Source organism: Arvicanthis niloticus, chromosome 8 (assembly GCF_011762505.2).
Source record: "Arvicanthis niloticus isolate mArvNil1 chromosome 8, mArvNil1.pat.X, whole genome shotgun sequence".
NCBI classification, from domain to species: Eukaryota; Metazoa; Chordata; class Mammalia; order Rodentia; family Muridae; genus Arvicanthis; species Arvicanthis niloticus.
In genome coordinates, this window is record NC_047665.1 from 1,674,789 (window position 1) to 1,702,500 (window position 27,712).

Here is a 27,712-nt window from a genome sequence, read left to right on the forward strand (position 1 = left end):
GACCCTCTCTGTTCGTGCTGTCCTTTCCACTGCCTGTCTCCTTGCTGTGCGCTCCTTGCTCTGCTCTTGTCAGCTCCCACACACATCTTCTTTCCCTCATTCTCTCTCTCCTCTCCACTCAGTACTGATGGTCCATCAAGGCAAACTCTCCTCCCTTATTGATATCCCACGGTGTGGTCTCTGAAAGCTACGTTGAGTTTTCCCTGAGGATAGCCTTTTAGAAAATCCAGTACGCTAAGTTCTCCCAAGGTAAGCACCTTACAGATAAAAAAAAAAAAAAAAAAAAAAAAAAAAGAGTTCTTTGCATTTTGGGGGTCTTGTCAGAGCATCCAGAGAGATTCTGTGCTGTAATAAAACATGTAAAGTTTGGAATTTTCCTTGTGAGACTTTAGAGACATTTTTTTTTACCCTACCTTGAATCATGCTCAATATCTTCAGTCTCCTGATCAGATTTCACTGTGGTGTTAGTTCCTCAGTGAAAATCCCCAAACCAAACCCTTACCCATTATAATGATCAAGGGCTGCTTTTTAAATCTCTCTATGTCTCTCTTTGTCTGTCTGTCTGTCTGTCTGTCTGTCTCTCTCTCTCTCTCTCTCTCTCTCTCTCTCTCTCTCTCTCTCTCTCTCTCTCTCTCTCTCTCTGTGTGTGTGTGTGGGGGGGAGTATATGCTCATGTACATATGTGCAGATGCCAGAGCAGGACATCAGATACGATCTTCCATTGCTTCTGACTTGAGAAGAGTCTTTCACTGAACCAGAAACTTTTCAACCCCCTGGGCAGGCTGGCCAAGTAAGCTCCTGGTAGCTTCCTGTCTCCACACCAGTGCTGGGATTATAGGCATGGGACGAAAAGCACTATTCAGCTTTGTATGTGTATCCTGAGAATTGGTTGTATTCAAAACTTTTCCTGGGAAGATGCAGCACACACTTACTCATAACACACAGGAAACCTACGACAGAGCAAAGTATGGATACCACCAAAGCCCAACATGATGAACCAATGATTTTTACGGGGTTACTTATGGGAGTATGGGTGAGGGACTACTTACAGGAGCAGCAATGACTTGAAGACAGCTGCATTACCAAAGCTTACCCCAATGTGCATGAGAGTTCACAAAGGTGGAAATCTGGAGGACACTGCACAACCTGTAGGCAGCGCTACAAGTTGGAGAGGGTCTCCCTCTCCCTCTCTCCCTCTCTCCCTCTCTCCCTCCCTCCCTCCCTCCCTCCCTCCCTCCCTCCCTCTCTGTCTGTCTCTCCTCCCCTCCAGCCCTCCCTCCCTCTCTCCCTCTCTCCCTCCCTCTCTTCCTCTCCTCCTCTCCCTCTCCCTCTCCCCCTCCTTCCTCCATCCCCTCCCCCCTCCCCTCCCCTCCCCTTCCTGGTTTCTGCTTCTTCCAGGCAGCTAGCTGGTCTGGTCTCAGAGGTCTGTCCGAAAGTCTTTGGAGCCTGGCTGTGCTGGTCAGTTTCAGGGACTTGCTGAGGCTATCTTGAGTTGTTTCCCTTCCTGATGAAAGAGCTTCATGCAGGATACAATGTTTCAGTCTTAGAAGAAACTGTTACACAACAAAATTTGAACTCGGGTCCTCAGGTTTTCAGAGTGACTGATCTTACATCTCCCTATTCTTCCATTCCTTTCTGTTTGTGGCAGGGGCATTCAAACCCAGAACCCCACAAAGAAGTATTCTACCACCAAACTACACCCTTACCCAGAAAAAGGGTTTAGGCTAGGGTCCTGCCATAGGTGTCTCAGCTGGGCCACTGTGGATGATGGGGACAGCTTTTCTAAGCAGAGTAATTGGAATCAGTCCACAGCCAAGGTCATTCCTACCAGACTGTCTGACTTAACTATCTTCCTTTGCAGAGACCATTCTGCCTTACTTGTGAAATCCTTGCTGGTTGCTTTTAAGGTTTTGACATATGATATGAGGGAATCTTGACATTCATTTTCTTTGCAGAAAATGGTACCCCCTAAAAATGTAACATATTCTCAGAATACAGGTTAGAGGGGACATTGATGTGTGTTTCATCCCTCCACTGCTTCTGTCTGTGAGTAAGGATAGCTGCCTGTCAGACTTGTGATGAGCTCCTGTAGAAAGCTTGTGTTGCCTTGGCAGTACCAGCTACCTATAAGCTTGTGAAGCTTAGCAGCTTAGGACTCACTGCCCTCCAGAGATACCTAGGGTTTATCTCTGAATCCTGCACCTGAGCTGTAAACATTGCAATTAAAAGGCTAATAGGATTCAGCCCCCAGCATGACTATCTTCGTGGGAAATCTCCTGGAGTCTTTTTTGCTTCATACTGTTTTTCGGTTTTTTTTCAAGACAAGGTTTTTTTTTTTTTTTTTTTTTTTTTTTTTTTTTTTTTTTCTGTATAGCCCTGGCTGTCCTGGAACTCACTCTGTAGACAAGGTTGGCCTTGAACTTAGATCTACCTGCCTCTGCCTTCAGGCATGGACCACCACCACCTGGCTTCCAGTCTTATTCTTGTTCTTCCCAGCATTCCCCACATCTAATTGGTCAGCAGTTCACACCTAGTGTGTGAGTATACTATTTCAGAAAGTTACCAGTGTCCCCCCAACCCCAAGAACTTCCAACCCAGTTAAGATGAAGACTTTGCATCAAGCTTCCATTTGAATCTAATTGCCTGGGAAGCCTAAGGCTTTTTAGGTAATTTGTTCTAAGGTAAAGTGTCCACATCTCGGTTACTATTGGAACACAGTATGTGTGCTCACTGATAGTCTGGTCTCCCAGTGTCTGTCCCAGGACTGAGTAGGTTGAGTCAGGATTGACTCTCCTGTCTCCTGTCTTCCAGCCATGTATCCTGCCTCTTCCTTGTTCCTCCTGGACTTGTTCTCATCTTCTAAACCCTTCTCAGGAAGCCTTTTTGGGCTTCCCAACCCATGAGCACTCTTCCTCTAAGCCACTGGGAAGTCTCAGCCTGGGGTGTGAGTTGTTTGAGGTTGAGAAGGCATGTTGTCACGGCTTCTCCAGCAGCCAGCACAGTGCTGGTCTGTAAAGAGAAGGAGATGCATGTCCTAAATAATATTCCAGCCTCAGTTCTGGCAGGGACTTCTCACACTTACATGCTTCATCCTAAGGAAGTCTTCAGAGTCCTGCACATGCATTTGAGCCATACTTAACCTGTTTTGTGAGAATTGATGAGGTCCTTTTACAATCACCTAAGGAAAGGAGTCGTCTGGGTATACAGAAGACTTGGCTCTCTTATGGCTTTGTAGATGTAACAGGACACTCTTATTGAAGGGCGTTTCACCTGGAGCATAAACCCACACTTCTTTCAAAAAGCCCTTTGTGAAGTGTCTCTTGGTTTTTAACTTTTGGTACCAGTGATGGCTAGGCTTCCTCTCCTTACCCCAGTCCATCTTCCTATTTTGCGAATTTCTCAGAGGCTGTCCTTTTGAAAGCTCTGCTAGGAGGCTTTGCTTTTTAAATGAATTTCTGATTATTTTGGCTATTTAACATTCTCCTTCAATGTTTCTTCTCAGAACAGGACTGCCCTTGGATGTCCTGTCGGCTTTGCCTAATAACAGCCCAATTTTGCAATTTTTACTAGGTCAGCAGGAGATTTGCCCAAGTTCTGCAGAACCTAGCCCTGTGTTTATTCTAGGTTATGGAGGGCTTTTGAATCCATACTTATTTATTCTACAGGCTATAATCACACACTGGAATTTCTTTCTGCTTAACTCTCCTTGACCTTGGCCGCTACTCACTAACACACCCCACAAGCTGCTCCTGGGGCTATTTGGAATGTGCCTATTAAAAACCTCAGGGGACACATGTGAAATTTTATTTCACTTTTTTTAAAGGCGACACTTTGACAGACTCGATCTACTTTACATTACAGATTATTAATCAGGGTTGTGGGCCCTCTTAGAAACATTCTAGAAGGAAAATGTTTCTTTTTGTTTTTTTGAGTAAAACATTCCAAGTCCTTTCTCTGCCTGGTTTTGTATAGAGATAGCTTGGTCAAGTTAGTAAGTCTATAATGGTTTCACTCCACTTCGGGGGGGTCCTTCCATTTTAGTCACACACGGACTCTTAATGGTGGGAGAGTCTACTGTCTGCTGCCCACCCTCTACTGTCTGCCAGCTCTCTTTCACTAGGTAACAGTAGGGTGGTAAGAGAATACTGTTCTGAATACCTTTATATTGGATGCTGGACAGACAGTCCAGTGGTTGAGAGCACAGCCTGCTCTTCCAGAGGACCCAGGTTCTGTTCCCAGTACCCACATTCCAGCTCACAACTGCTTATGATCCCAGGGATCTGACACCCTCTTCCGGACTGGGAGGGCACTGTGTGCACATGATATGCATACTTTCAGGCAAACCCTCATACGCATAAATAATTTTTTAAAAGTGATCTTTGCTTATAAACAACAAGCTAACTAGAAAGCGTGTTGGTGATGCCCTTTGTTTTTCTGCTCCAGGCTGCTGTGGTAGTGGTATTCAATTTTGCCATGGTTCTGCTCATTTTTCCGGCAATTCTCAGCATGGATTTATACAGACGTGAGGACAGAAGATTGGATATTTTTTGCTGTTTCACAAGGTACATTTTCAGGTGCCTGGGACCTTTATTCTTTGGGTATATAGAAAGACTGTTTAGAGAGCACTTCCAGTCTGGGGACTTCTTCAAAAGGGAATGTCGCTAATAGGGTTTGGGTTAGTGTGATGGGGTTAGGTAAGGATATTAGTCAGAGGACTCTGGGGCACGTGTGAGCTCCCACACTTTACCCATCTTGCGCCTGAATATACCCAGAATCCTCCCCTAGGATTCTGCTGCATGTGGTCATTTTTATTTCATCATAAACCTGTGTCCATTCATCAGAGAACTCTTTAGTGAGTGTTTGGAACAAAGCAATGCTGAAAACTGCCCGTGTAGAACACATTCAGAGTGATGGAATCTCGTCTTTAGTTTCTTTCGTTCTTTGGAGTTAGGACTTGAAAGGGTTTATCTTCATTTCAGGATCAGCCCCGCCTTGCCTTGGGCTTGATCACATCTCCATCCAGAGCAGTTAGGTGATGCTTACAGAGCTAAGTCGGTGATATCAGTTGGTAGCATCAGTCTTCAGCAGAAATGCAAGCCCTCCCTCCGTCATCTATACTCCAGTCGATGTATGTACTACACACTATAGTGTGTTTATCTTTTGTCTTTCAGCCCCTGTGTCAGCAGGGTGATTCAAGTTGAACCACAGGCCTACACAGAGCCTCACAGTAACACCCGATACAGCCCCCCACCCCCGTACAGCAGCCACAGCTTCGCCCATGAAACCCACATCACAATGCAGTCCACCGTTCAGCTCCGCACAGAGTACGACCCTCACACACACGTGTACTACACCACCGCTGAGCCACGCTCTGAGATCTCTGTACAGCCTGTCACCGTCACCCAGGACACGCTCAGCTGTCAGAGTCCTGAGAGCACCAGCTCCACCAGGGACCTGCTTTCCCAATTCTCAGACTCCAGCCTCCACTGCCTCGAGCCCCCCTGCACCAAGTGGACACTCTCTTCGTTTGCAGAGAAGCACTATGCCCCTTTCCTCTTGAAACCCAAAGCCAAGGTAACCTTCCACCATGTGTGGCTTCCTGCCTTGAAAGATACGTGAATGGTTGGCACCTTTTGGATCATCACTATGTACATGTGTGCTATGGGACAGATCCTCCTGACTGGGGCTGCAACGCTCAGGACCACTTGAATGAGCAGGTTCCTACAGGGGAAGGTTCCAGATACTAATACGTAGCAGATATTAATATGAATGTAAACAAGCTCCTTACTTTGTAAACATTTTTCTTCTTTGTGAGATTACCTAAAAAGAAGATTTAGCTTGACTTTATGTTTTTCCCTCTGGGAAACTGACTACCTAATCTGCTGTGCTCAGCCTGGGCTGTTACAAAGGAGTACAAAGTCTGGGAGGAATCATGAATGTTCTTCAGGGTCTCATCCGGTGCTCCTTTGTCTGTTACAGGTTGTAGTAATCCTTCTTTTCCTGGGTTTGCTGGGAGTCAGCCTTTATGGAACCACCCGAGTGAGAGACGGGCTGGACCTCACGGACATTGTCCCCCGGGAAACAAGAGAATATGACTTCATAGCTGCCCAGTTCAAGTACTTCTCTTTCTACAACATGTATATAGTCACCCAGAAAGCAGACTACCCAAATATCCAACACCTACTTTACGACCTTCATAAGAGTTTCAGCAATGTGAAGTATGTCATGCTGGAGGAGAACAAGCAACTTCCCCAAATGTGGCTGCACTACTTTAGAGACTGGCTCCAAGGTAAGGCTGTGGCAGGCAGCCATTGCTTTGCACATTTCTGTTGTTCTTGGGTCTTATTTAGGATTCCCTTCTGACCCCTGTGTGCAGGTGTTACATCATAAAGGAACAGCATGGGTTTTTTTTTTTTTTTTTTTAATTGTGTGTCCCTCCCCTCTTTGAGACAGGGTTTCTCTGTGTAGCCCTGGCTGTCCTAGAACTCACTCTGTAGACCAGGCTGGCCTGGAACTCTCAAGAGATTCTCCTGTCTCTGCCTCTTGAGTGCTGGGATTAAAGGCAAGTGCCACCACACCCAGCTAGTTTTTTAAGATATACTCTGTGTGTGTGTGTGTGTGTGTGTGTGTGTGTGTGTTACTGCATATATGAGTGTATGTGTATCCTGTATGTGCTTAATGCTTGAATTCAGAAGAAAGCATTGGATTCCTTGGAACTGGAGTTGTGGATGGTTGTGAACCAACACATGGGTGCTCAGAACCAAACTCAGGCTCTCTATAAAAGCAGTAAGTGCTCATAAGTGCTGAGTGCCTCTCCAGTCTGTTTTACACGAAGCTCACTTCGCTGGCAACCTCCCAGCTCTGGCTTTTTCTAACTATCTGAGCAAGAGCCTTTTAACTCATGTATGAACATACAGTAGGAAAAGACATTTGGAAATAGGCAGCCTGGATGCTAATGTTGCTCTTTTCCTCTGTGTGGCAGCTGGTTTAGTGACCAAGTGAAATTAGAGTATTTGGTGGGATTTCTGAGCTGTCTGCTAAATTACAGCCTACTGTAGCAGTGGATTTTGGGTCAGTCATTGGGTATTTTGACTATCTTTTAAATTTTCACTCATATACTTTGGGTTCATAGCATATTTGAGTGGAAGGTACACACACACACACACACACACACACACACACACACACACACACACACGGCTTGCTCTCCCCAGGACTCTCCCCAACACTAAAATGGTGTGTATGCTTTACCCTTCCAATTGACCATAGACACCATTGACTTCCAAAGAGCATACTGACTATCCTTCCGTTTGGCAATGGACTTAAAAATGCTTAGCTATATCCTGTTGTTTTACAAAGGGGCAGATCCTGCCTCCCCACCCCCTCCGTTTTATCTGATGATTTGTGTGTGTGTATCATAATATGTATATTGAGACCCAAAGACAACTTTCCTCTTTCCATCATGAGGGTCCTGGAGGTCAAACTCATCCGGTTTGGTGACGCACCTTTTACCATGCTAGACACATCTCTTGTAAATGTTAGTCAGATGGAGAAAAATATAAGATGGTCTGAATTTGCCTGTAACTACACACTGACTGAATATGAATGGCAGTCAGTGGTTCTCAAAGCATCTGTTCATGTTGACATGTGCAAATCACAGTAGACCATCAAGACCATTACCCACACAATTCAAACCAAATTGCTTTTACTGGAGTACCCAAATAATTCTGACCCCAGTATTTGTTGGCTTAGACTATCCCAGTGGCTGTCTTAATTTCCCACTTAATTAGGCTTGTTTAAACACATATTTAAGTGCCCTCTTTTTGTCTTAAGACAGCCAGTTTCCCTTTGAGTTTGCATTAGGTGATAAACAACTTGATTTGACAGGAATTGGTATTGAGCAGTGACTAGAATTTGCTCATACTTGTGCGCCAGGTCCCACTTTGTTTGGGGGATGGTGGAGAAAGCATGACTTTACTGTCACAGCCTTGGAAACTCAGGAGATTAACTTGAATTCACTTGACATTTTATTTTCTTACTCTTGGCATTGTTTTTTTAAGTAGTGAATTAACAAAGCCAGTTGAGAGAGTCTCTGCCCTACTCAACCCCAACATTGACCAAAGACATGCAAATAACTTGCCACAAATGACAAAGAAATCTCCTGTGCTTAGTGGAGGAGGATGTTGTAGAAGTGCTTTCCAGTGTCTTCCCTTTGGTGAGGTGTAGGCCAAGGTTGGGAAGGGTAAGCAGAGGCAGTTTGAGGGACACCCTTTTAAAGACAGTATTAGTTATAGTTTCACCTCTTGTAAGACCCAGAACATTCAGATGTGTAGATATCTGTATATTTGAACCACATTTTGGTTGCTAAGCAAAAAGCACCCAGCTAACCAGTTGTGCCCATGGATGCTAAGATGGCAGAATCCCATACAGCCCTGGAGCTGTAATGCCTTCAGGGTCCTACAGAGCACTGGTCACAAGATGCCAGGGCTCTAGCCTGCAGAGGCATTATTTAGACCTACTAAGTGTTAATTTGGGTCTTTGAACATTCCTTCCAAATACTTGTGTGTAGTTTTAAAGTCCTTTGTCAATACTCCAATAGTTACTTTGTTTTTTTTTCAGTCCTAAAAAATATTTAATGGCTAATATAGGCCACTTTGAAGGTCAGTCCTGGGTTAAAACCCAGGACTGCACTCTCCCTCTGAGAAATATCCCGAGCTCGCATAGGACATTGGTGGTAAAGTTGGAGATGAAATCTAACTGCTTCACGTACAGGGGGCGTTCATTTCTTTATTCATACTGAATTAAATGAATGGAATACATTATCATTTCATTTCTAGGGGCTTATATATTTGTGTAATTCCTTTAGCCTAAACTCAAAATAATTTTCCATTTTAAGTCTTTCTAGTGAGAGAGCTGAAATGTAAGGTTTTGCTGTAAACTGTTGGAATTTAAATGTCAGCCAAGGGGCAAGTGTTCGGTGTCCAGCCTGTGGAAGTTGAGATTTTCAGTGGTCAGTCAGAAAGTACTAAAGTGGTCATGAGAGAACTTTACTCTTCGTGATAGTAGCTGTAGAGCACATGGGGCTAGCTAGCATTGTAGAGAATTCATTCAAAGTTGGTGGCAGGACATGCACACAGATCCCTAAGCATTGCAAAATTCTCTGTGAATATACTTTTGCAAATGTATTCTCGGTTACCTGCTTTGACACCAGATGCTGCTGGTACCTGGGCTAGCTTCTGGTATTTTCCATGTATTTTGCAATTACTTCTAACAGCACACTATACTCAGAGTGGGTTTCCACAAGGAGTCGTACATGTGGAGTCTGGCTGGCTTTAGGCTTTCTGGTCTCAAAGCATAGTTCTGACTGTCACCTTCCAGGCTCAGTCCTCTCATCTGTAAAATGGGAATGATAATGTTGATTGTTCTCTGAGGAGGTAAGCAGCTGAAGGTGGACTGCCTGGAGTAGCACTAAGCCAACAGAGCCACATAAGTCTGAAGTAATAAAAGCTCTCTTCTTTCCTGGCTTAGAAAACAGACTAGGACCTTTGTAGGGGGTTGGGAGAGCCGTTGTCCTTCTCTGTTTATTTTTTTTTTCCAGAGTGGGGGTGGGGAAAAGCTTTGGGTCATAAAATAACATCTGCATAGTGTAGTGCTGCCTCTCTGTGCAAACTTTAAGGTGAATAGCTGTCTGAGACTGAAGATTGCCATCCTGGTGGTCCCTCTACTGAGGGCCCATGGGTGACCCAGTCTACTTACTAAATACAGTGCCCACAGCTTGCTGCAGGGAGGCTTTTGTTACAAGTGCTGCTCCCTACCTTCCCTCTCCCCATTCCCAAACACCTCACTGTGCTAAGTATTCACAAACCTTGTATATTTTTTGCTGTTTAGTTTGTTTTCATTTCTGAAGTGCCCCCAGGCATGTCCTGAAATCGAGTAAAATGTATCTCTCTGAGTAGATGTGTCTATCACAGGGGTCTCCTGAGAAGCTGGGGGGTCTACTTGGGAGGTGACTGGTAAGCAGAAAGCCTGGTGGGGGTGTTGGGGAGAGTACCCCCCAGGCGGTGCTCACCTCCAAGTCTGGGTCACCAGGGCCGTCTTCTCTTCCAGTATGCTTACCTCTTTACAACTGTAGCCAAACTGTCAGGTCCATAATGATGGTTTTGATTACAGCGTCCAAGCCCAGCTGTGTGTGGTGAGCTGGTGGGCTTGCCCATCCCCCAAGCCCAGAAGGCTTGCTCTTTCCCGCCCAGGGCTTGCGGTTTGTCATCTGTTCTCACAGAGCCTCCCTGTGTCGGCCTGTGGCTTCCTGTTCTCAAACAGATCCAAATTTCCCCTGTGAGGTATTTCCCTATGCTCCCTCTCCTCCACACACCCCTCCACTTAGAAGGAAGAGTGGTAGGGGGGAAGAGAACAGGAGGAGAGTGAATAGGTGTTGGCTGTGATCTTTACACGACCTGGCAGCAGATCCCACAGCTTGTATTAGCTGCACAAGTCAAACAGATGGATGGGATTGACAGAGCTGTGTTCCCTCACCCTGGCTCCAGGGGCAGCCAAGTTGGGAACTTGAATGTGATTTTACTGCTTTGGGTAGGTTTTCTGGTCTTGGTAAGAGGCTCCTGACATAGCTCCCTGTGTGGTATGAAGGAAGGATGGATGGAAGGATAGATGAATGAGAGAGAGAGAGAGAGAGAGAGAGAGAGAGAGAGAGAGAGAGAGAGAGAGAGAGAGACCGAGCGAAAGAGAGAGCGCCTGCAAGCGCTGAGCCAGCCTGGCACTTGGGAGGCAGGTGGATTTCTGTTAGTTCCAAGCTAGCCGGATCTTCATAGTAGAGGTGTAGGCCAGGCAGAATAGGTAGTGAGACCTTCTCTTTTCCTCTCTCTTCTCCTTTCTTTCTTTCTTTCTTTCTTTCTTTCTTTCTTTCTTTCAGAGGAAACAGGGTTTCTCTTTATAGCCCTGGCTGTCCTCGAACTCACTTTGTGGAACAGGCTGGCCTTGAACTCACAGATCTGCCTGCCTCTGCTTCCTGAGTGCTGAAATTGAAGGCAGGAACTGCCATGCCCTCCTCTTTTTGTATTTTCTTTAAAAGATTTGTTCGTGTGTGTGTGTGTGTGTGTGTGTGTGTGTGTGTTTGTGTGTGTGTGTGTGTGTGTGTGTGTTAGTTATGTGCCCGTAGAGGCCAAAAGAGACAATTAGCTAGCTCTGAAGTTAGAGTTACAGGCAGTTGTGTGCCCTCCAGAGTGGGTTCTGGGGTCTGAACTTGGGTCCTCTAAGAATAGCCAGCTCTAAGCCATCTCTTCTGTTCCTGGACTTTCATTCCTTAAGTTAAGCGTGTGTGCTTTGTTCTCCCCTCTGAGCATCGATTGATTAGCACCACAGTTTATTCACTAACAGATCAGGAGTCCTTCCTTAAGCGAGAGAAAACTGCAGACAAGTCTCCTGCCCTGCCTCCTGTCCTCGGCCTAATCCCTCCAGACCAAGGCTCTCAGGCCAGGTTTTAATGTGTTGCACATGTTTCTGTTTCTAGGACTTCAGGATGCATTTGACAGTGACTGGGAAACTGGGAGAATCATGCCAAACAATTATAAAAATGGATCAGATGACGGCGTCCTCGCTTACAAACTCCTGGTGCAGACTGGCAGCCGAGACAAGCCCATTGACATTAGTCAGGTATTCACAAAGTTTCAGGACACTGAACAGTTATGTCTAGGCAGCTGAACCATGGTGGTCGGGCTGGCATTGTATAATCCCACCTTGTGTTCCACGAGGTCCTGAAGTGAGGCTGGTAAGAAGAAGCCTGAACTGGCTCTGAGCCATCTCGTCCCACCATCTAGCTATGTGACCTCAAGCTATTCAGAAAGCTTCCCTTTCCCTGCCTGTCAAGTGAGGGCACAGACAGGTGTTTCATCTAACACAATAGCAATGAGCAAAATACAGTGTTGACACTGCACTGGGCTTTCAGAGTTTAATACTGAAATACGTGTTATATGAAAATACATTAGTATAGTGGTCCAGGTTATATTCAGACATCGGATGGTAGATTTGTTGGGGAGTAATCATATGAACAGAGGTTGGGTAGGTGGGTGGCTTAGAAGATGAGAGAGGTCACTAGAGGTTGAGGATGTTTTTGTAATTTAATGCTTTCTGGGGTCAGCTTGGCCTCAGCAGTAGATACTGACTGAGTATAGGCAGCTTGCTGCTCCTGAATATGGCAAACAGAAGCGCGCGTTAGAAGCTGCAACCTCCCCATGCTGCTCACGCCACAGTATGATGAAAACTCTTCCCTTTGATAGTATTCTGTATTTATTTGAAGTACTTGGACTCTAGCATATCCCATTTATTTTCCTCAGGCATGTTCAGGGGTGCTTGTGCACCCTGGATTTGGGGTGAGCCCCAGGCCTCTTTGCTCCTGGTAGTTTACTTTCCATATCTTGAGGCAGAAAGCATCTCACTAGTGATCTTGTCAGCTTTGCATATTGTCTTCTCTCCCTTTTGCTGGCACTAAAGGTGACAGATTTACAAAGTACATCGTTCAGAGTCATTGTGGAGTATGAAGTTTGGTGCTTTATAGTGGCACACAATGAGCAGTTGGGCCTGACAAGGGTACAGCAGACCAGCCTGCCTGAGAGGATATTAGGGATGGACTGAATTGGAGTTAGGGATCAGGGAGCCTGTGGTGAGGGCCAGGCACCAAGATATCATTTCCTCTCCTGGGAGAAAGAAGAGCATGCTGCATGTGCAGAGGCCAGGAGCTGTGCTATGTAATTCCAGAGACAGTCTGAGGACCTACAGTTGTTAGAGATCCCGTGCATTAATTGAATCCAGATCCCTGCCGTCTACTTTTTTCCGTCTCTTCCACCCTCTTTATTCCCCTACTCTCTTCTCTGTGAACTCCTGTCACTGGCGTTTGTTAAGAAAGACCAAACGTTGGAAGGAGGCCTGGGTCTAAAGTAAACAGGAAATTTTTTTGATGTATCTACCATATATATATAATCCACACTGTGTCTCGTAGTGTCTTTGACCCAAGCACAGCCCAGCAGACCCACTGTAGAGGGAGCAGATGTGGCCACTGAATCTGACCAAGGTGCAGAAGTGATATTCCTCAGACGGGGCCTGCCTTGGCAGCTTTGTCTTCCCCGTTCTTGCAATGGGCATTTTCTTTTCTTTTTTTTTTTTTTTTTTTTGGGGGGGGGGGGGAATACACAGGTCATCGGAGGCTGTGTTAGCAAAATTTATACAGATGTTGTTTTATTTTATAGCTCCCTCCATTTACTGGGTGGTATTTCCTTCAGTGTTAACAACAGAGGTTAACTACACACAGACGTGGATAAGGACGCTTGCCAGGTTTCCCCCCCTGCCCCTCCTATAAATATGTTTTTCCAGATTGTTCATTCCCCGCCTTGGCTGCAGACAGTCTTTTTTAGCATTCAGATTTAATTGGTTCAGCCAATTCCTGGGCCATCTGCGGGACCGTGTGTTTGCTGTAAACACACTGGTGATTGCATCCCCCAATAAGTGTATTTTGAAAGACATCAAAGGTATCCTTGTGGGACTGGGGCACTGTAGAGGCATGGGTATTCTACTGTTTGTTGGAAATGTGGGTACAAAGCCTTGCTCTCCCAGCAGGATGTGTTTACCCCACAGCTCTCACTGAATGACCTCTGTTCTTCCCGTTTTGTAGTTGACTAAACAGCGTCTGGTGGACGCAGATGGCATCATTAATCCGAGTGCTTTTTACATCTACCTGACCGCTTGGGTCAGCAACGACCCTGTAGCTTATGCTGCCTCCCAGGCCAACATCCGGCCTCACCGACCAGAGTGGGTCCATGACAAAGCTGACTACATGCCAGAGACCAGGCTGAGAAGTAAGTAGCACTCCTGTTCGGAGAGGCTGGGAGCTCTCAGAGGCTCCTTCAGTCACTGCCTGGAGCTCAGCAACAGCTCCATCCGTTGACACTACCCAGGGTTCAAAAGTGTAAATAGAACAATATATTTCTTTTAGTTTAAAACTCTGGGAGACAGATGAGGATGTGTAATGGAATACAGCCCTGCGCTCTCACTTTGAGAAGTGAGCGTTTCTAACCCCCTTTTGCGGCCTTAACTCAAGGCATTTCTCCTGATGCCAGCTGTTTCGTGTGAAAGCCGTGGACGCCTCCACATCGAGTGTTATTTTACTATTGCCGAGTTTTATCGCTAGGGATTGTATGTTTATCTTAACTTTGTCAACTGTGGTGTTGAAGGGATTTTTGGCATGTCGGGTCATTTCTGTAAGCCACCAAGCACCTGTGCTCTGTCAGAGCTGTTTAAACTGGAGAGGAAAAGTCTGTGTACATCAGTGCTCTCCTCTTCCCTTCACCTCTAAGCCTGGGGTTTGAAAGGTGGCTCTGTGTGGATTTAATTTGCATTTATGTTAGAGATGTTAGTAGCAGCATACACTTTGGATATTGGGCCAAGAGAAGACATGAGAAAGAAGACGGGTCCTTTTTGCAAACAGGGCAGGCAGCAGTCTGAACTCCCCTGTACCTAAACCCCAGAGCCTGGTGGCAAGCAGCCAAGGCTTGTCTTAATGAAAATTTATAGTTGAGATTATAATAGGGCAAATCATGTTTAGCAAGTCAACTGAATGACCCCAAAGGGTGTGGAACACACAAGGGCAGTAACTAAATGCTTGTTGTGTGAGGATTTCTTCCCCTGTTGCTGAAGACTTAGCATTGCATTAGAGAAGCCGGGAAGGTTTAAGTTGCCAGGTCACTAAAGGACAAGAAAGTGTAGTATTTTTTTCTGCCAGCCACGACTCTGGGATTATTTTGGTTTTATAAATGGTCGAGGAAAGCAGATTGATGTAAGGACAGTAGTATTTTTTTCTGCCAGCCACGACTCTGGGGTTATTTTGGTTTTATAAATGGTCAAGGAAAGCAGATTGATGTAAGGACAAAAAAGTATTTTCAAGTTCTAAGTCTTATGGCATTTTGACCTCACAAATGGTAGTTGCTTCTGGGATAATAAAATCAAAGCCTTAAAAAAAAAATCCAAGCAGATCATAGAGGCCTTCCACTGCCCACCAAGCTCCTACCCCCCTGCCACTACCAAATAAAAATCAAAGGGTTGATTATAGGCTGGAGAGATGGCTCAATGGGTAATGAGCTTGCCACACAAGCATGAGGACTGGATTTGAATTTCCAGAACCCACATGAAGCTGGGTGTGGTAGCATACTGGTAATCCCAGTGCACATGGCAACAGGAGAAGGCGGGGGATGGGGAATGTTCCTGGGAGTTCCAGAGCCAGCTAGCCTTGAATATGCAGCAGAAAACTGCAAGAGACAAGAGACTTTTCACAGGGAAGTTAGGAAAAGATTGATATCTGAGATTGTCCTCTGACCTCCGTGTGTGTACGTACACACACACACACACACACACACACACACACAAATGTTGAGAAATTTTAAACCAACAGGGAATAAATATTGTAAAGCCCCAGAATCATTTATTGTTTGTTCTTTTCATTGGTAGAAAGGTAACAGACAGGTGGACTTTTGGGAAGTTCTCTTCTCTTTACTTCACACCCAGTGTCTGTGGAGTTGGCATGAGGAGGATCCCCACTGAGGCCCTTCACTTACCTCATGTCTCCTCTCTCCAGTCCCAGCAGCAGAACCCATCGAGTACGCTCAGTTCCCTTTCTACCTCAATGGCCTTCGAGACACCTCAGACTTTGTGGAAGCCATAGAAAAAGTGAGAGTCATCTGTAACAACTATACGAGCCTGGGACTGTCCAGCTACCCCAATGGCTACCCCTTCCTGTTCTGGGAGCAGTATATCAGCCTGCGCCACTGGCTGCTGCTAGCCATCAGCGTGGTGCTGGCCTGCACGTTTCTAGTGTGTGCAGTCTTCCTCCTGAACCCCTGGACGGCCGGGATCATTGTGAGTTTATTACAAGGGTCTTTATGGAAGTCGGATTCCTTTCAGCCCAGCTCTTGCTGCAGGCTGGGAAGTTTTGTTTATGTCTGGGCTTTTGGAGGAGGAGGGTATGGATTGCATCATCTGTAAGATATTTATTCTACTTGAGGTGGTGAGGTTCATGGGGAAGGTAGATCCTCTTAACGCCAGAGTCTGTGTCCCTCTCACACAGCATTAAAAAAGTGCATGGGGGCTTTGTAAGCTGCGTGAAATTGCTGAAAACTTACTAAGTTAAAAATAACCAAAGTATAAACAATTTTCTCATTCTAAAGTCTCATTGTGTGTCCTCATCCCAGAAAGTTTTTCTGTGTGTAATGTAGAGAAGTTACTACAGAATTAGTAGTGCAGGGCGCAGGGGAGGATGACACTTGGGCTTTTGTACCCTGGGTACACTGTAACTCCTGGGGAAAATGGTGAATTGCCACTCACGGCCAGTTTGGGGCAGCTTTTCTCCAAATCACCCTCAGATTCGAAATGAGTCTTGTGTAGAGTCTGCAACCTGGCATTGCTTAAGCTCCGTGAACTGTCAAATAGCCTTTAAAATGCCAGAATTATAAAAACAGGTTTTGTTTCTGTGCCGAGTCCGGGCAGCAGGTACCTTAAAGGTAAATGTTTAGTCTGCAGAAGTCTTCACAGCACTTAAGCCGTGGACGGCGTCCATCTTGCACTGTTTCTCCCGACCTCTGCCACCACCTACTGTCCTATCCCCATACAGGAGAGATCATTTTCTTTTATTCTTCCATGTGAGAGTGAAGAAGATTAACAACAAAAACCTCCTGGGTTATGAACCAGTTTTCTCCTCCTTGGCACAAGAAACTCCAAAGTCTACCTTGTAGATTTTCTTACCATTCCTCCATACATTTTTTTACGAAGAAGATGAAAGGTTCCTTGAAGCCTTTGCTTAAACCTGAGGGTCTGCTTTGTGGATCCTAGATGCTCCCTATCTCTTCAAAGCACAGAGGCCCTGTAACCTGTCACATGACCACCAGTGACCTAGCCCACTCTCAAGTCTCGTCCTTTGGTCTGTAGGCTCTCCAACCAAAGGACAGCTTTACCTACAAAAGCCTTTCTCATCCTATCAGCTTTAGGCTGTAACCTCTAACAATAAAATACATTGCAGTATGAACCCAAGGAGTTAAAGGAGGACACTTTGCGGTGCTTTAGCTAAAAATAAAAAGCTTTGTTATGAACCACAGTTGTCCTCGGTATTAGCTCCAGAACCCCTGTGTACCAGAGTCCCCCTGAGGCCCAAGACATATTAAAGCAGTATAGTATTTGCACGTAACCTTGCACATCTTCCTTATACTATGAATTGTTTCTAATAACTCATAATACTTACTGCAGTGGAAGTGCTGTGTGGCTAATGGGCTAATAACAGGGCAGTGGCTGTGCTCTGTGATAGAACAGTTCCTCATATATGGCTGTGGTGTGTGGTTCTTTTATTTTTCCTTTTCTAGAAGAGGAATATTAGAAAAAATAACTTGCAAAGATTACTTACTAAACTGGCACATAACTCAGTCATTAAAGTCCTTGCTGTACAAAGCTGCGTGAAGGTGGTATACGTTGTGGTGCAGTGAGACTTTGGAGTAAGAAATAGGAGGATTCCTGCCCAGCCTAACCAGTGAGCTTCAGGTCTCAGTGAGAGAACCTTTCTCAACAACAAGGAGGCCTCTGAGAATAACACCTAGGCTTGACTTCTAGTATGTGTGCACGTACGTACGCACACACAACCAGTACACACACACACATCCATCATACACAGTGGCAGGCACATACTTGCACACATGGGTCTATGCTCCCATACACACAGGCATACACACTCATACACACATACCTATACAGATACACAAACACACTCACTCATGCATGCACACATATCCATATACACGAATGCATGCATACATGCATGCATCTGTATACACAGATGTGCACACACACACAAATACTAAACTTTGCCCTCACAAAACACCTTTTTGACCTTTTTTAGCAAGACTATAAGTTGTCCAGACATCACCATTCACACAGAAAATTGAAGTGTAAAGCAAGTTTTCCAGGGGTAAAGGAAGTCAGTACTTTACATAGTATTTAGGTGACAGGTATATTGTTGCCCCCCCACCCCCGCCCACAAATGAGGCCACATTGGGACTTTGAATTTGTACTGTTTGACACTCTAGCATGCCTTGAGCTGACTTACTAATTGTGTGCTCCTCCTTCAAGGTCATGGTCCTGGCTTTGATGACTGTTGAGCTCTTTGGCATGATGGGCCTCATTGGGATCAAGCTGAGTGCTGTGCCTGTGGTCATCCTGATTGCATCTGTTGGCATCGGAGTGGAGTTCACTGTCCACGTGGCTTTGGTATGGGAGGTCCTTCAGGGAAACTTGCTCACTCTGACAGGGCAGAGGAATCTGGGTCTCTCAGTTCCACAAGTCACAGGGAGAGATTCAATCAAAGTTTTCCCAAGGAGGTCTGAGATGTTTCTTTTGGGAGGTATGGAGAGTAAGAAGACAGAGTGCCGCACATTGCGGTGTATTAGAGAAGCCTGCAAGGCCTTTTGTACAAAGGTGTTGGTTTGTGACTACCAGCACTCAGTTCCACAGTTGTCATAAAGTGAGGATAAAGCAAGACCTCCCTCAGAGGGTTGGTGGAGATAGCATAACTGAGAGTGAGGTAGCTGGCAGCCACAGAAATACCCTCAGGCTTGTGAATGAAAGCTCGGACGCACACAGCCTTGAAGAGCCTGCTCTTCCACCTCAGCCCACCCAGCTCTGTAGACCTCCCAGCTTCTGCGTGCATCCATGGTGACAGAAAACAAGAAAACCATGGATGGTTTCAAGGAAATGTTAACCCCTCTCTCTTTATACACTGCCTTGTTGTTGGAAGAAATTAACCAAAAAGAGAGTAGAATCCAAAAGATGAGCTGGTTGTTGTGCACACTGATGGGAAAACTACTTAAAAGCCTTGTAGCGTTGTGTGGTTTAATTTCTGCCTACAGATGCGCTCATAGTATTAAGTACCTGGGGCCGTTAACAGGCATTCAGTAAATAGTATTGACTGAATAAATGCTAGTGTTTGCAATGCCGAGGTTAGGCCTGAACCAAGGATGTTACTACTGCTTTTCCAGCATTGAGCTTTGGATGTAGCACACAGTCTGTGCCTTCTGTAGCCTCTCAGAGTTGTCGCTGCTCTCTCACGGGCTGTGGACGTAGGTGTTCAGAAGGAATGCGTTTTGAAGCTATCAGTGAGATGATGATTTAGGAACAGTGTCTCAGAATCACCCATGTGTCTGGATTGTGTGCGTATAATGCCTGTGGAGACTGGAAGGTAACAGATACTGTTACTGAGGTGCCATTTGCCTTAGTTTTTTGGACAGATTCTTTCACTGGCTTGGAGCTCACTAAGTAGGTTAGTAGGTAGGCTGTCTGATAAATAAAGTCCAGGGATTATAAGCCTGGACTACCATGCTTTGGGTTTGTTGTTGTTGTTGTTGTTTTTCAGAAGACCTAATAAACAGTGCTTTATCATGACATTAAAAAGTCAGGCATCCTTTTGGGTATATTGCTATGTTTTGGATACTTTTTTTCTTAACAGTAGAGTAGTCTCTTTGAGATGACTCCGCCCACCTACACAAAGTTAAGAATTATTTAACTTGTAGGGTAGAGGCTATAGGTAAGATGGCAATGTGGTTGCCTAGCCTGCAGGACTCCCTGGGCTCTCTCCTCAGCACCACATAAAAGCAGCCATCGTAGTGCATACCTGTAAACCACGGCACTGCAGAAATGGAACAAGGAAGCTTCAGCTCAAGGTCATTCTTGTACGGTAGTGAGTTTGAGGACAGTCTGAGGTACATGAGGAAAATCAACAAAACCCAAGTACAGACAGAGCTGAGCACTTCACCACACCAAGAGTGTGACCATCTCTGTTTTTCCTTTGCTCAGGCCTTTCTGACAGCCATTGGGGACAAGAACCACAGGGCTATGCTTGCCCTGGAGCACATGTTTGCTCCTGTTCTGGATGGTGCTGTGTCCACTCTGCTGGGTGTACTGATGCTTGCAGGGTCCGAATTTGATTTCATTGTCAGGTAAGCAGAGATGGAAGAGGAGGCTTGATTTAAAAAAAAAAAAAAAAAAAGAATCGTTACTGTCTTGGTGGCATATTACTTCTCTATCTACTAGGGGTGCGTCTCAGCCTGTTTCATAACATCCTGGCCTACCAGTATCTTGGGCTAGAGGCGGCTCCACAGCTTGAAAGAGTGTGTGGCAGCCCACGTGTTGAGACTCCAGTTGCAAACATCTATAGATGACTGTGACTTCCGATAAATAACATCATTCAACTTTGGTCCCCTCCCCTTCAGAACTGTGGAGGGGATGGAGATGCAGTTCACTGGGATGCTAGGCATGCATGAAGCCATGGGTTTCATCTCTGATGCCATGTAAACCAGGTGCAGGTGGCTTATCTCCGTAGCTCAGGAAAGGCTTATCTCCGTAGACCAATCTTTGCCTATATATTGAGTTTGAGAATAGCCAGGGATACATGAGACCCCGCCTTAAAGCAAACTTTAGAAAGAAAACGTACCCTACCTCCAATATGGTCACCTAGCTCTTAAGTACACATGGGAAATGAGTACAGTGTACCCAGATTTCGTGTTTGGGTCCCTTGTGGAGCTTCATAAATGCTGAACACCTGACTGCAAGGTCAAATTTAGCGACTCTGAGCTCGGCCTGTGTTCTCCTCTTTGCATCACAAGGCCAGGTTTTGTTCTTTTGGGTAAAATGCTTTTGAAGTAAAGGACAGTGAGTTTTCATTTTGGGAAGACTCTTAGCTCCCCAAGAAAGAAATAACTCTAAAGCAATGTTGGCTTCCCTGGGTGACTACTGAATTAAAACCATGATCCATTGGAGAGGAAAATCTGATGTGTAAAGATCCTAGTATGTCTTTAAGATAAGAGGCTGTGTAGGGTGCTCCATGTCTGGAGAAATGACCTAATCAGGCTGTTCTTGGTAGCGTTGTTTAATTTTTCTTTTATTGGTACTCTTTGACACAGGATTGTTCTGTGCTTCCCTGGTTAGGGTAGAGCTCCTGGACATCCTGGCTGCTCTTCAGGCTACTTTTTAGGAAAAATACTAATGTGTATTAAAAGCAGGAGAATGTGAAGAAGACAAGAAAATGCTTTTTAAGGGGTTGGGTGTTTGGGGTTTTGTTTGTTTACGAAACAGGTCTCATGTAGCCCAGGCTTGCCTGAAACTCCCATAGCAGAGAATGGCTTTGAAGTGCTGATAGTCCTGCCTCAGCCTCCTGAGTGCTAAAATTGTAGGTATGTGCTACCACATCTGGCTCTAATCAAGGTTTACATGTGTATACACACGGGCTAGCCAAGTAGGGGAAGTTCACGTGTTCAAATTTTAAAAAAAAAAAAAAAGGATTTTTATCTAGAAGTTTTAGCTGAATGCAAGGGACAAGTGAATTCAAACCCCACTACCAGAGGAGGAAAAAGAAAGGGTGGGAGTTCATTGACCAGTTTTGAGGCATAGCCCCTTGGACAGCCAATCTTCTACCATGTCACTCTTTCTGATTGAGGTACAGTTGGCTCATTGTGGGTAGAGTAGGCAGAGATTGACTCCATTTCAGTATAGACTAGAACTCCTATATTCCTCATCATCTGGGGCTATTAAAGTACAGATTGACAGAGGCCTTTCCAGACAGCTCCCAAGTGAGCCTGAACAAGCTGGTATTCATTCACACAGCCTATTGGTAAGTTGGTGAACCACTCAGTAGACTCTCATTTGCCAAATACCATTGAGATAGTTGCTTTAACTTAGCTCCTAGTTTGGGATTTTTTTGTTTTGTTTTAAAGTGTTGATTGGGAGTTTGTTTCTTCTACACTTGTCTTATTGATATATAAATGTCCAGTGCCGAATGAGACTGATTTGGTATGGTCCCTTGGCTCTGCCAACACAAAAGTAATGCCGGCCTCACAAGTGCTGTCTTTGTGATTACTGGCAAGTAACAGGTAACCCATCTCTGCTGTGTGGCTCATGGTCTGTAGGGATTGGGAGATACAACTCTACCCAGGCAGTTCAAAGCCAAGAGAAAGTTGGGTGTGCTGAGACCTTGCAGGTCGAGTCATCTGAGGAGCTGATGCATGGCTTTACAAAGAATACTAAGGAACACAACCTATCCCCTCATCCTGCCCTAGCTGGGCCTGCTCATTCCCTCCCAGAGAGAGCAGGGTTTCTGTTTCAAGCACTTAAAAGGGCTTCCCATTTTCTAAAATAGGATGGATAAAGTCCTCACTGGAGTTGAATAAATGAACAGACACTGTATACATGAAGCCGTCAGAAATCTAATTGGTCTGTTTATGTAGCAGCTAGATGGATGAGATGCAAATGTCTTAATGTCTGCTGCTGATATATGCCTCCACCCAAAAGTTCCACAGTTTATGTTAGAGCAAGACATTGGCGGCTTGGGTTTTACTAATGCAACTCAGCAGGTTTTAGTGTTTACAATAGCTGTAAGGTATTTGTATTTTTATAGGGATTCTCTCTCCTTTCATCTGATGTCAAAACATATGCAGACATGGCATCGTAGGGTAGCTGTTCAGTTTTATGATCCAGGGGACCATTAACAGATAGATATCTAGCCTTCCCTCTTTCCAGAACATCCTAACCCCAGCCCTCAGCCCCAACCTTTCCATCAAAGCCCTAGAAATCATTAGTTCCAGAAAAGCATCCTTGCGTGGAGTGTGCGCCCTCCAGCTGTGCAGTGCTGACCAGAGGCGGGCCCTGGCTGACAGGTTTACCTTGGTATTCTTGAAGGATCCCAGACCTTTAGCCCTCAATGGTGGGAACGCAGAACTTGCTGTTCACTCTCCCTCTTCTACCATGGTGCTTCAGCCTTTATATTTGAATTGGCTGACGCAAAACAAGAGTATTCAAAGATGCTAAATTGTTCAACAAAAGATTGGCCCGCAGAGCAGCCCTGCCATTGTGGAGCGCCCTCGACCTGCACAATGCCCTGGCTCTCACAGAATGGGCAGCGTTTTCTTTGCAGAAAGCTGGTTCCTGTGTTCTAAAAAGGTTGCAATTGGAGCTGTTCGGTAAAACTGGAACCCAGAGAAATTGTAGGCAGAAAGTTGTGCTTAATGAAAGCCCAGGGAAAGCCTTACCTGATGTACTAGAGACTTAATTAGAGATTCTGCTGTAAGAAGCAGGGGCATTTCACAGTGGATTAGCTGCCTGCAGAAGCAGGCTGCTTTTCCTCCTGGGCCAAATTGCTTAAATTCTACACCCTCTACTTCATTTGTTTGCTTCTGCTGGGTTCTCGAGAGGGGCCCCTCGCTCCACATTGTATCTGTACTTTCAGGTTGCTCAGCCGTTCAGCTTGCATTCCATATTTCTGTGTTGGTGTAACATGTTCACAAATAACGTCACAAGCAGAGGATTTCAGCAAATTAACTATTTTTCCCCCTTCCTTCACGAGCTACCACTACAGGGTATGGAATGTAGTCTCGGCGTCGTACGGTTGAAAAGGAGCAAAATCCCAAACTAACCTTGTGCTAGGTTTGAACTAGGGTTTCATAGCTGACTTCTCAGCTGAGCAGGTTTGGGTGCCTGGAGGGTGGAATGCTTTCATTTAACTCTGACAGGACCCATATCCCTTTTGTCTTCCAGATACTTCTTTGCCGTCCTGGCCATTCTCACCGTCTTGGGGGTTCTCAACGGACTGGTTCTACTGCCTGTTCTCTTATCTTTCTTTGGACCATGTCCTGAGGTCAGTGATCACCCAGAGTTACCCCCCCCCCCAACACCACTCCTGATTGAGATAGTCAGGTGCTTCCATATTAGTTGATGGTCTGAGCTTTTCAGTCAGCATCCATTAACAATGGCTATTTCACTTTTTCCTTTGACTGTTTTAGACCAGTGGAAGGACAGCTTCCATCTTAGGGATATGTAAAGGAAGGTTTTCTACATCAGATAACTGTTTGGGCTTATTAACAGGAAAAGATGGGTAAAAGATACTGTCCCGCCTTTCTGGTGTTGGATGTTGGGGCAATGTTTTTGTGCCAGAATCTTGAGTGTCTTCCAGATAGGAGGGAGAAGGGAAGGAGATACAGTATAATGTGTGAGGATTCCCTATGAGGTCACAGAGCCCCATGAATAATCCTGAGCTTTGAACTTTGAAAGTAACTAGCAGGTAAACAAATGTAACACTTTTTAAATTGGAAACCTCCTCAAACAGGTGTCTCCAGCCAATGGACTAAACCGGCTGCCTACTCCTTCTCCTGAGCCGCCCCCAAGTGTCGTCAGGTTTGCGGTGCCTCCTGGTCACATGAACAACGGGTCTGATTCCTCCGACTCAGAGTACAGCTCTCAGACCACAGTGTCTGGCATCAGTGAGGAGCTCAGGCACTATGAAGCCCAGCAGGGCACCGGAGGTCCTGCCCACCAAGTGATTGTGGAAGCCACAGAAAACCCTGTCTTTGCCCGGTCCACTGTGAGTCACCTGGAGGGGACTGGGGAAGATTCATTCGTCCTGTGGCAGTGGGCCATGAGGTTCAGGGGAGGCCCTTGCCTACTCTGAACAGCAGATCTCATAGACAGATGGGGTGCAAGAAAAAAGTATCCACGCCAGGTCAAATCACAGGAAACTGCCAGCATGCCATTTTTTTTGTAAACTATGATGCGTTTCTTTTTAATCTTGCGGACTGAAATGGGGCAGTGCCAGCATTGTTACAGGGAGGCATAGTTTAGTGGTGAAGTGCTTGCCTGGAATCCTCAAAGCCCTAGGGCTCATCCCCAGCCCTACCCTTATTCAGAGTAGACTCAGCTTTAGGGCTTTTATCTCCTTTCCCTTCTCTGGTCCATTCACACTCACTGTCTGTCCTTTCAGAACGACACAGGAGGAGATGTGACAGACAGACAGACAGTGCGGTGTACCACCACGAGGAGCATTTATTTGTTTTCCTCTCATCTCTAGTACCTTTAAATGACATTGGCACAAAGTTATTTTAATTAAACTATCTAAAGCTTTCCCAACAGTCACTTTGTGGTTTGTAGATGGCTGGAGATTTATTGAAAGTACTCAGAAGCATCCTGAGTACTTAATTCCAGAGGGTAGTAAGGAATCCACAGGCTCCTTCCCTACCCACCCCAGCCCCTCCTGTCAAGATGATCGGCCTTGAAGAGTTAGGGAAGGCTCCCAAAGCTCCTATTGCTTGCCTGAGGCCCCCGCTATGCTTACAGGAAATGTGTATTCCAGTCCCAGGCTAGAGCAGCCTTCCATGAAGGAGAGAGAGGCTGGCCAGTGAATTGTGTCCCCGTCCTCTCTCCACAACACCCCCCCCCCAAACACACACACCCGTGACGATGCCCTGCTGAGCTGCAGTGTGAATCTGGTTCTGTTCAGCAGGAGCCTAAAAATAGGTACAAGCTCACCGACTTTGAAGTTGGTCACGGTCCTTTTGATTGATGTGGCCACTGTGTTGCTCCGAGCTTTGTACAGAGACCCAGAAACCAGATTCCTAATAGTCAGGCAGAGATGTATTGCCTAACAGAACTATCTGTGTGGAAGTTTTTGCTCTGCTTCTATAGTACATCAGCTTCTGACTACACCTGGCTTGGAGCTATGGACAGGTGGGAAAAAATAATAATATGACCCAGAAACGGGAGCCTTAAAACTTTTAAAAGCTACGGTATATGGTTTCCTATTTCCAAGACACCCAGCCTCTTGGCCATCCGGAACTTGGCAGTTTTAAGGCAAAGAACCTAGGCTCTGGCTGTACTGAGCAGGATGGGCAGTTGGTTGTGGGGGGGAGTTGGGATGCTCCTGTAACTATGAGAGTGGCTCTGTGCCTCCAGCCAGCTGTGCTGGAGCAAGTAGGATTCACATCCTGGAAGTTTCTAAGGAAATAGGTTTTCTTTTGTGGGTAGAAGGTCACCATCCTACCTCCCCTAACCTAATGTCTCCTCTGCAGGTGGTCCATCCTGACTCCAGACATCAGCCTCCCTTGAACCCTCGGCAACCGCCCCACCTGGACTCTGCCTCTTTGTCCCCTGGACGGCAAGGCCAGCAGCCTCGAAGGGATGCCCCCAGAGAAGGCTTGCGGCCACCCCCCTATAGACCGCGCAGAGACGCTTTTGAAATTTCTACTGAAGGGCATTCTGGCCCTAGCAATAGGGACCGCTCAGGCCCCCGTGGGGCCCGTTCTCACAACCCTCGGAACCCAATGTCCACTGCCACGGGCAGCTCTGTGCCCAGCTACTGCCAGCCCATCACCACTGTGACGGCTTCAGCTTCCGTGACTGTCGCTGTGCACCCCCCGCCTGGACCTGGGCGCAACCCCCGAGGGGGACCCTGTCCAGGCTATGAGAGCTACCCTGAGACTGATCACGGGGTGTTCGAGGATCCTCATGTGCCTTTTCATGTCAGGTGTGAAAGGAGAGACTCAAAGGTGGAGGTCATAGAGCTACAGGACGTGGAGTGTGAGGAGAGGTCATGAGGGAGCAGCTCCAACTGAGGTGTGTGCCACAGGTATCCCAGGGGTGCTTCCCAGGGCCATCTGAGCAGTGGACCCAGACTGGACCCTGGGAGACCTTTTACTCCCAAGGCAAAGCTGACGAGGTCAAACTCTCATCCTCAGAGTAACAGTACCGTTCCAAACTGGATCTCTTTTCTTCCGCTGTTAATCTCTTGGATGCATTTAGCAGCTTTGCCTTGTACCTGTTTGCTGACCACTTAGAGCAGAGTTCTAACAAGCACACAGATGACTACAGGGTGAAAAATCGGTGAAACGCGTTTAGCACCCCAGTCAGCCCCGTTGCCGAGTTTCAGGGCTCTCAGCCACCCGCCCAGAGTAAAGAACTGTGTTGTGTAAGGCACACAGTTCAGTGTGGCCGTGACCATAATGTGACCTCCCTTTCTGTTCTCTTTTAAAGGGTAATTAAAATCTGAAGCAAAGAGGCCAAAGATTGGAAAGCCCCGCCCCCACCTCTTTCCAGAACTGACCGCTTGAAGAGAGCTGCTTGGAATTATGGGAAAGCAGTTCATTGTTACTGTAACTGATTGTATTATTTTGTGAAATATTTCTATAAATATTTAAGAGGTGTACACATGTAATATACATGGAAATGCTGTACAGTCTATTGCCTGGGGCCTCTCCACTCTTGCCCCAGAGTGGAGAGACCACGGGGGTCCTTTCCCCTGTGTACATTGGTCTCTGTGCCGCAACCAAGCTTAACTTAGTTTTAAAAATCTCCCAGCATATGTCGCTGCTGCTTAAATATTGTATAATTTACTTGTATAATTCTATGCAAATATTGCTTATGTAATAGGATTATTTGTAAAGGTTTCTGTTTAAAATATTTTAAATTTGCATATCACAACCCTGTGGTAGGATGAATTGTTACTGTTAACTTTGGAACACGCTATGCGTGGTAATTGTTTAACGAGCAGACATGAAGAAAACAGGTTAATCCCAGTGGCTTCTCTAGGGGTAGTTGTATGCAGTTCGCATGGGTGGGTGGGTGTGTGTATGTGACTTTTTAATGTACTGTACTGTGATTTTTGTTATTCTTTTTTGTGTTTTTCTTTGCTTTGTATGATCTTAGCTCTGGCCTAGGTGAGCTGGGAAGGTCCAGGTCTTTTTCTGTCTCAATGCTAGTGGAAGGGTGGCCCCAATCATCTGACTTATTCTCTGGGACTATTCAAGAGAAGCTAGATTGCTTCATGCCTGTGGCAGCTTCTGAGGTCATGGGTAACCCTCCA

The 27,712-nt window shown here is 45.9% G+C and overlaps 1 protein-coding gene across 2 annotated transcripts in view; it reads left to right on the forward strand.

Annotated features, from left to right (window-relative positions):
* Ptch1 (patched 1) overlaps positions 1 to 27,712 on the forward strand; it is a 57,819-nt gene that overhangs the window by 28,234 nt on the left and 1,873 nt on the right. Inside the window, exons 13-24 of one of the 2 annotated variants that reach the window (XM_076938855.1) lie at positions 4,444 to 4,562; positions 5,172 to 5,574; positions 5,980 to 6,289; positions 11,525 to 11,667; positions 13,679 to 13,862; positions 15,635 to 15,915; positions 18,169 to 18,306; positions 19,888 to 20,030; positions 23,620 to 23,719; positions 24,188 to 24,442; positions 25,923 to 26,466; positions 26,884 to 27,712. The exon at positions 26,884 to 27,712 is cut by the window's right edge and continues 1,873 nt beyond it. In XM_076938855.1, the coding sequence (XP_076794970.1) occupies positions 4,444 to 4,562; positions 5,172 to 5,574; positions 5,980 to 6,289; positions 11,525 to 11,667; positions 13,679 to 13,862; positions 15,635 to 15,915; positions 18,169 to 18,306; positions 19,888 to 20,030; positions 23,620 to 23,719; positions 24,188 to 24,442; positions 25,923 to 26,447 (2,601 nt within the window). In that variant the 3' untranslated portion in view covers positions 26,448 to 26,466; positions 26,884 to 27,712. Of the gene's footprint in view, positions 1 to 4,443; positions 4,563 to 5,171; positions 5,575 to 5,979; positions 6,290 to 11,524; positions 11,668 to 13,678; positions 13,863 to 15,634; positions 15,916 to 18,168; positions 18,307 to 19,887; positions 20,031 to 23,619; positions 23,720 to 24,187; positions 24,443 to 25,922 lie in introns of both variants that reach the window. The other variant, XM_034509909.2, reaches the window with a different exon arrangement.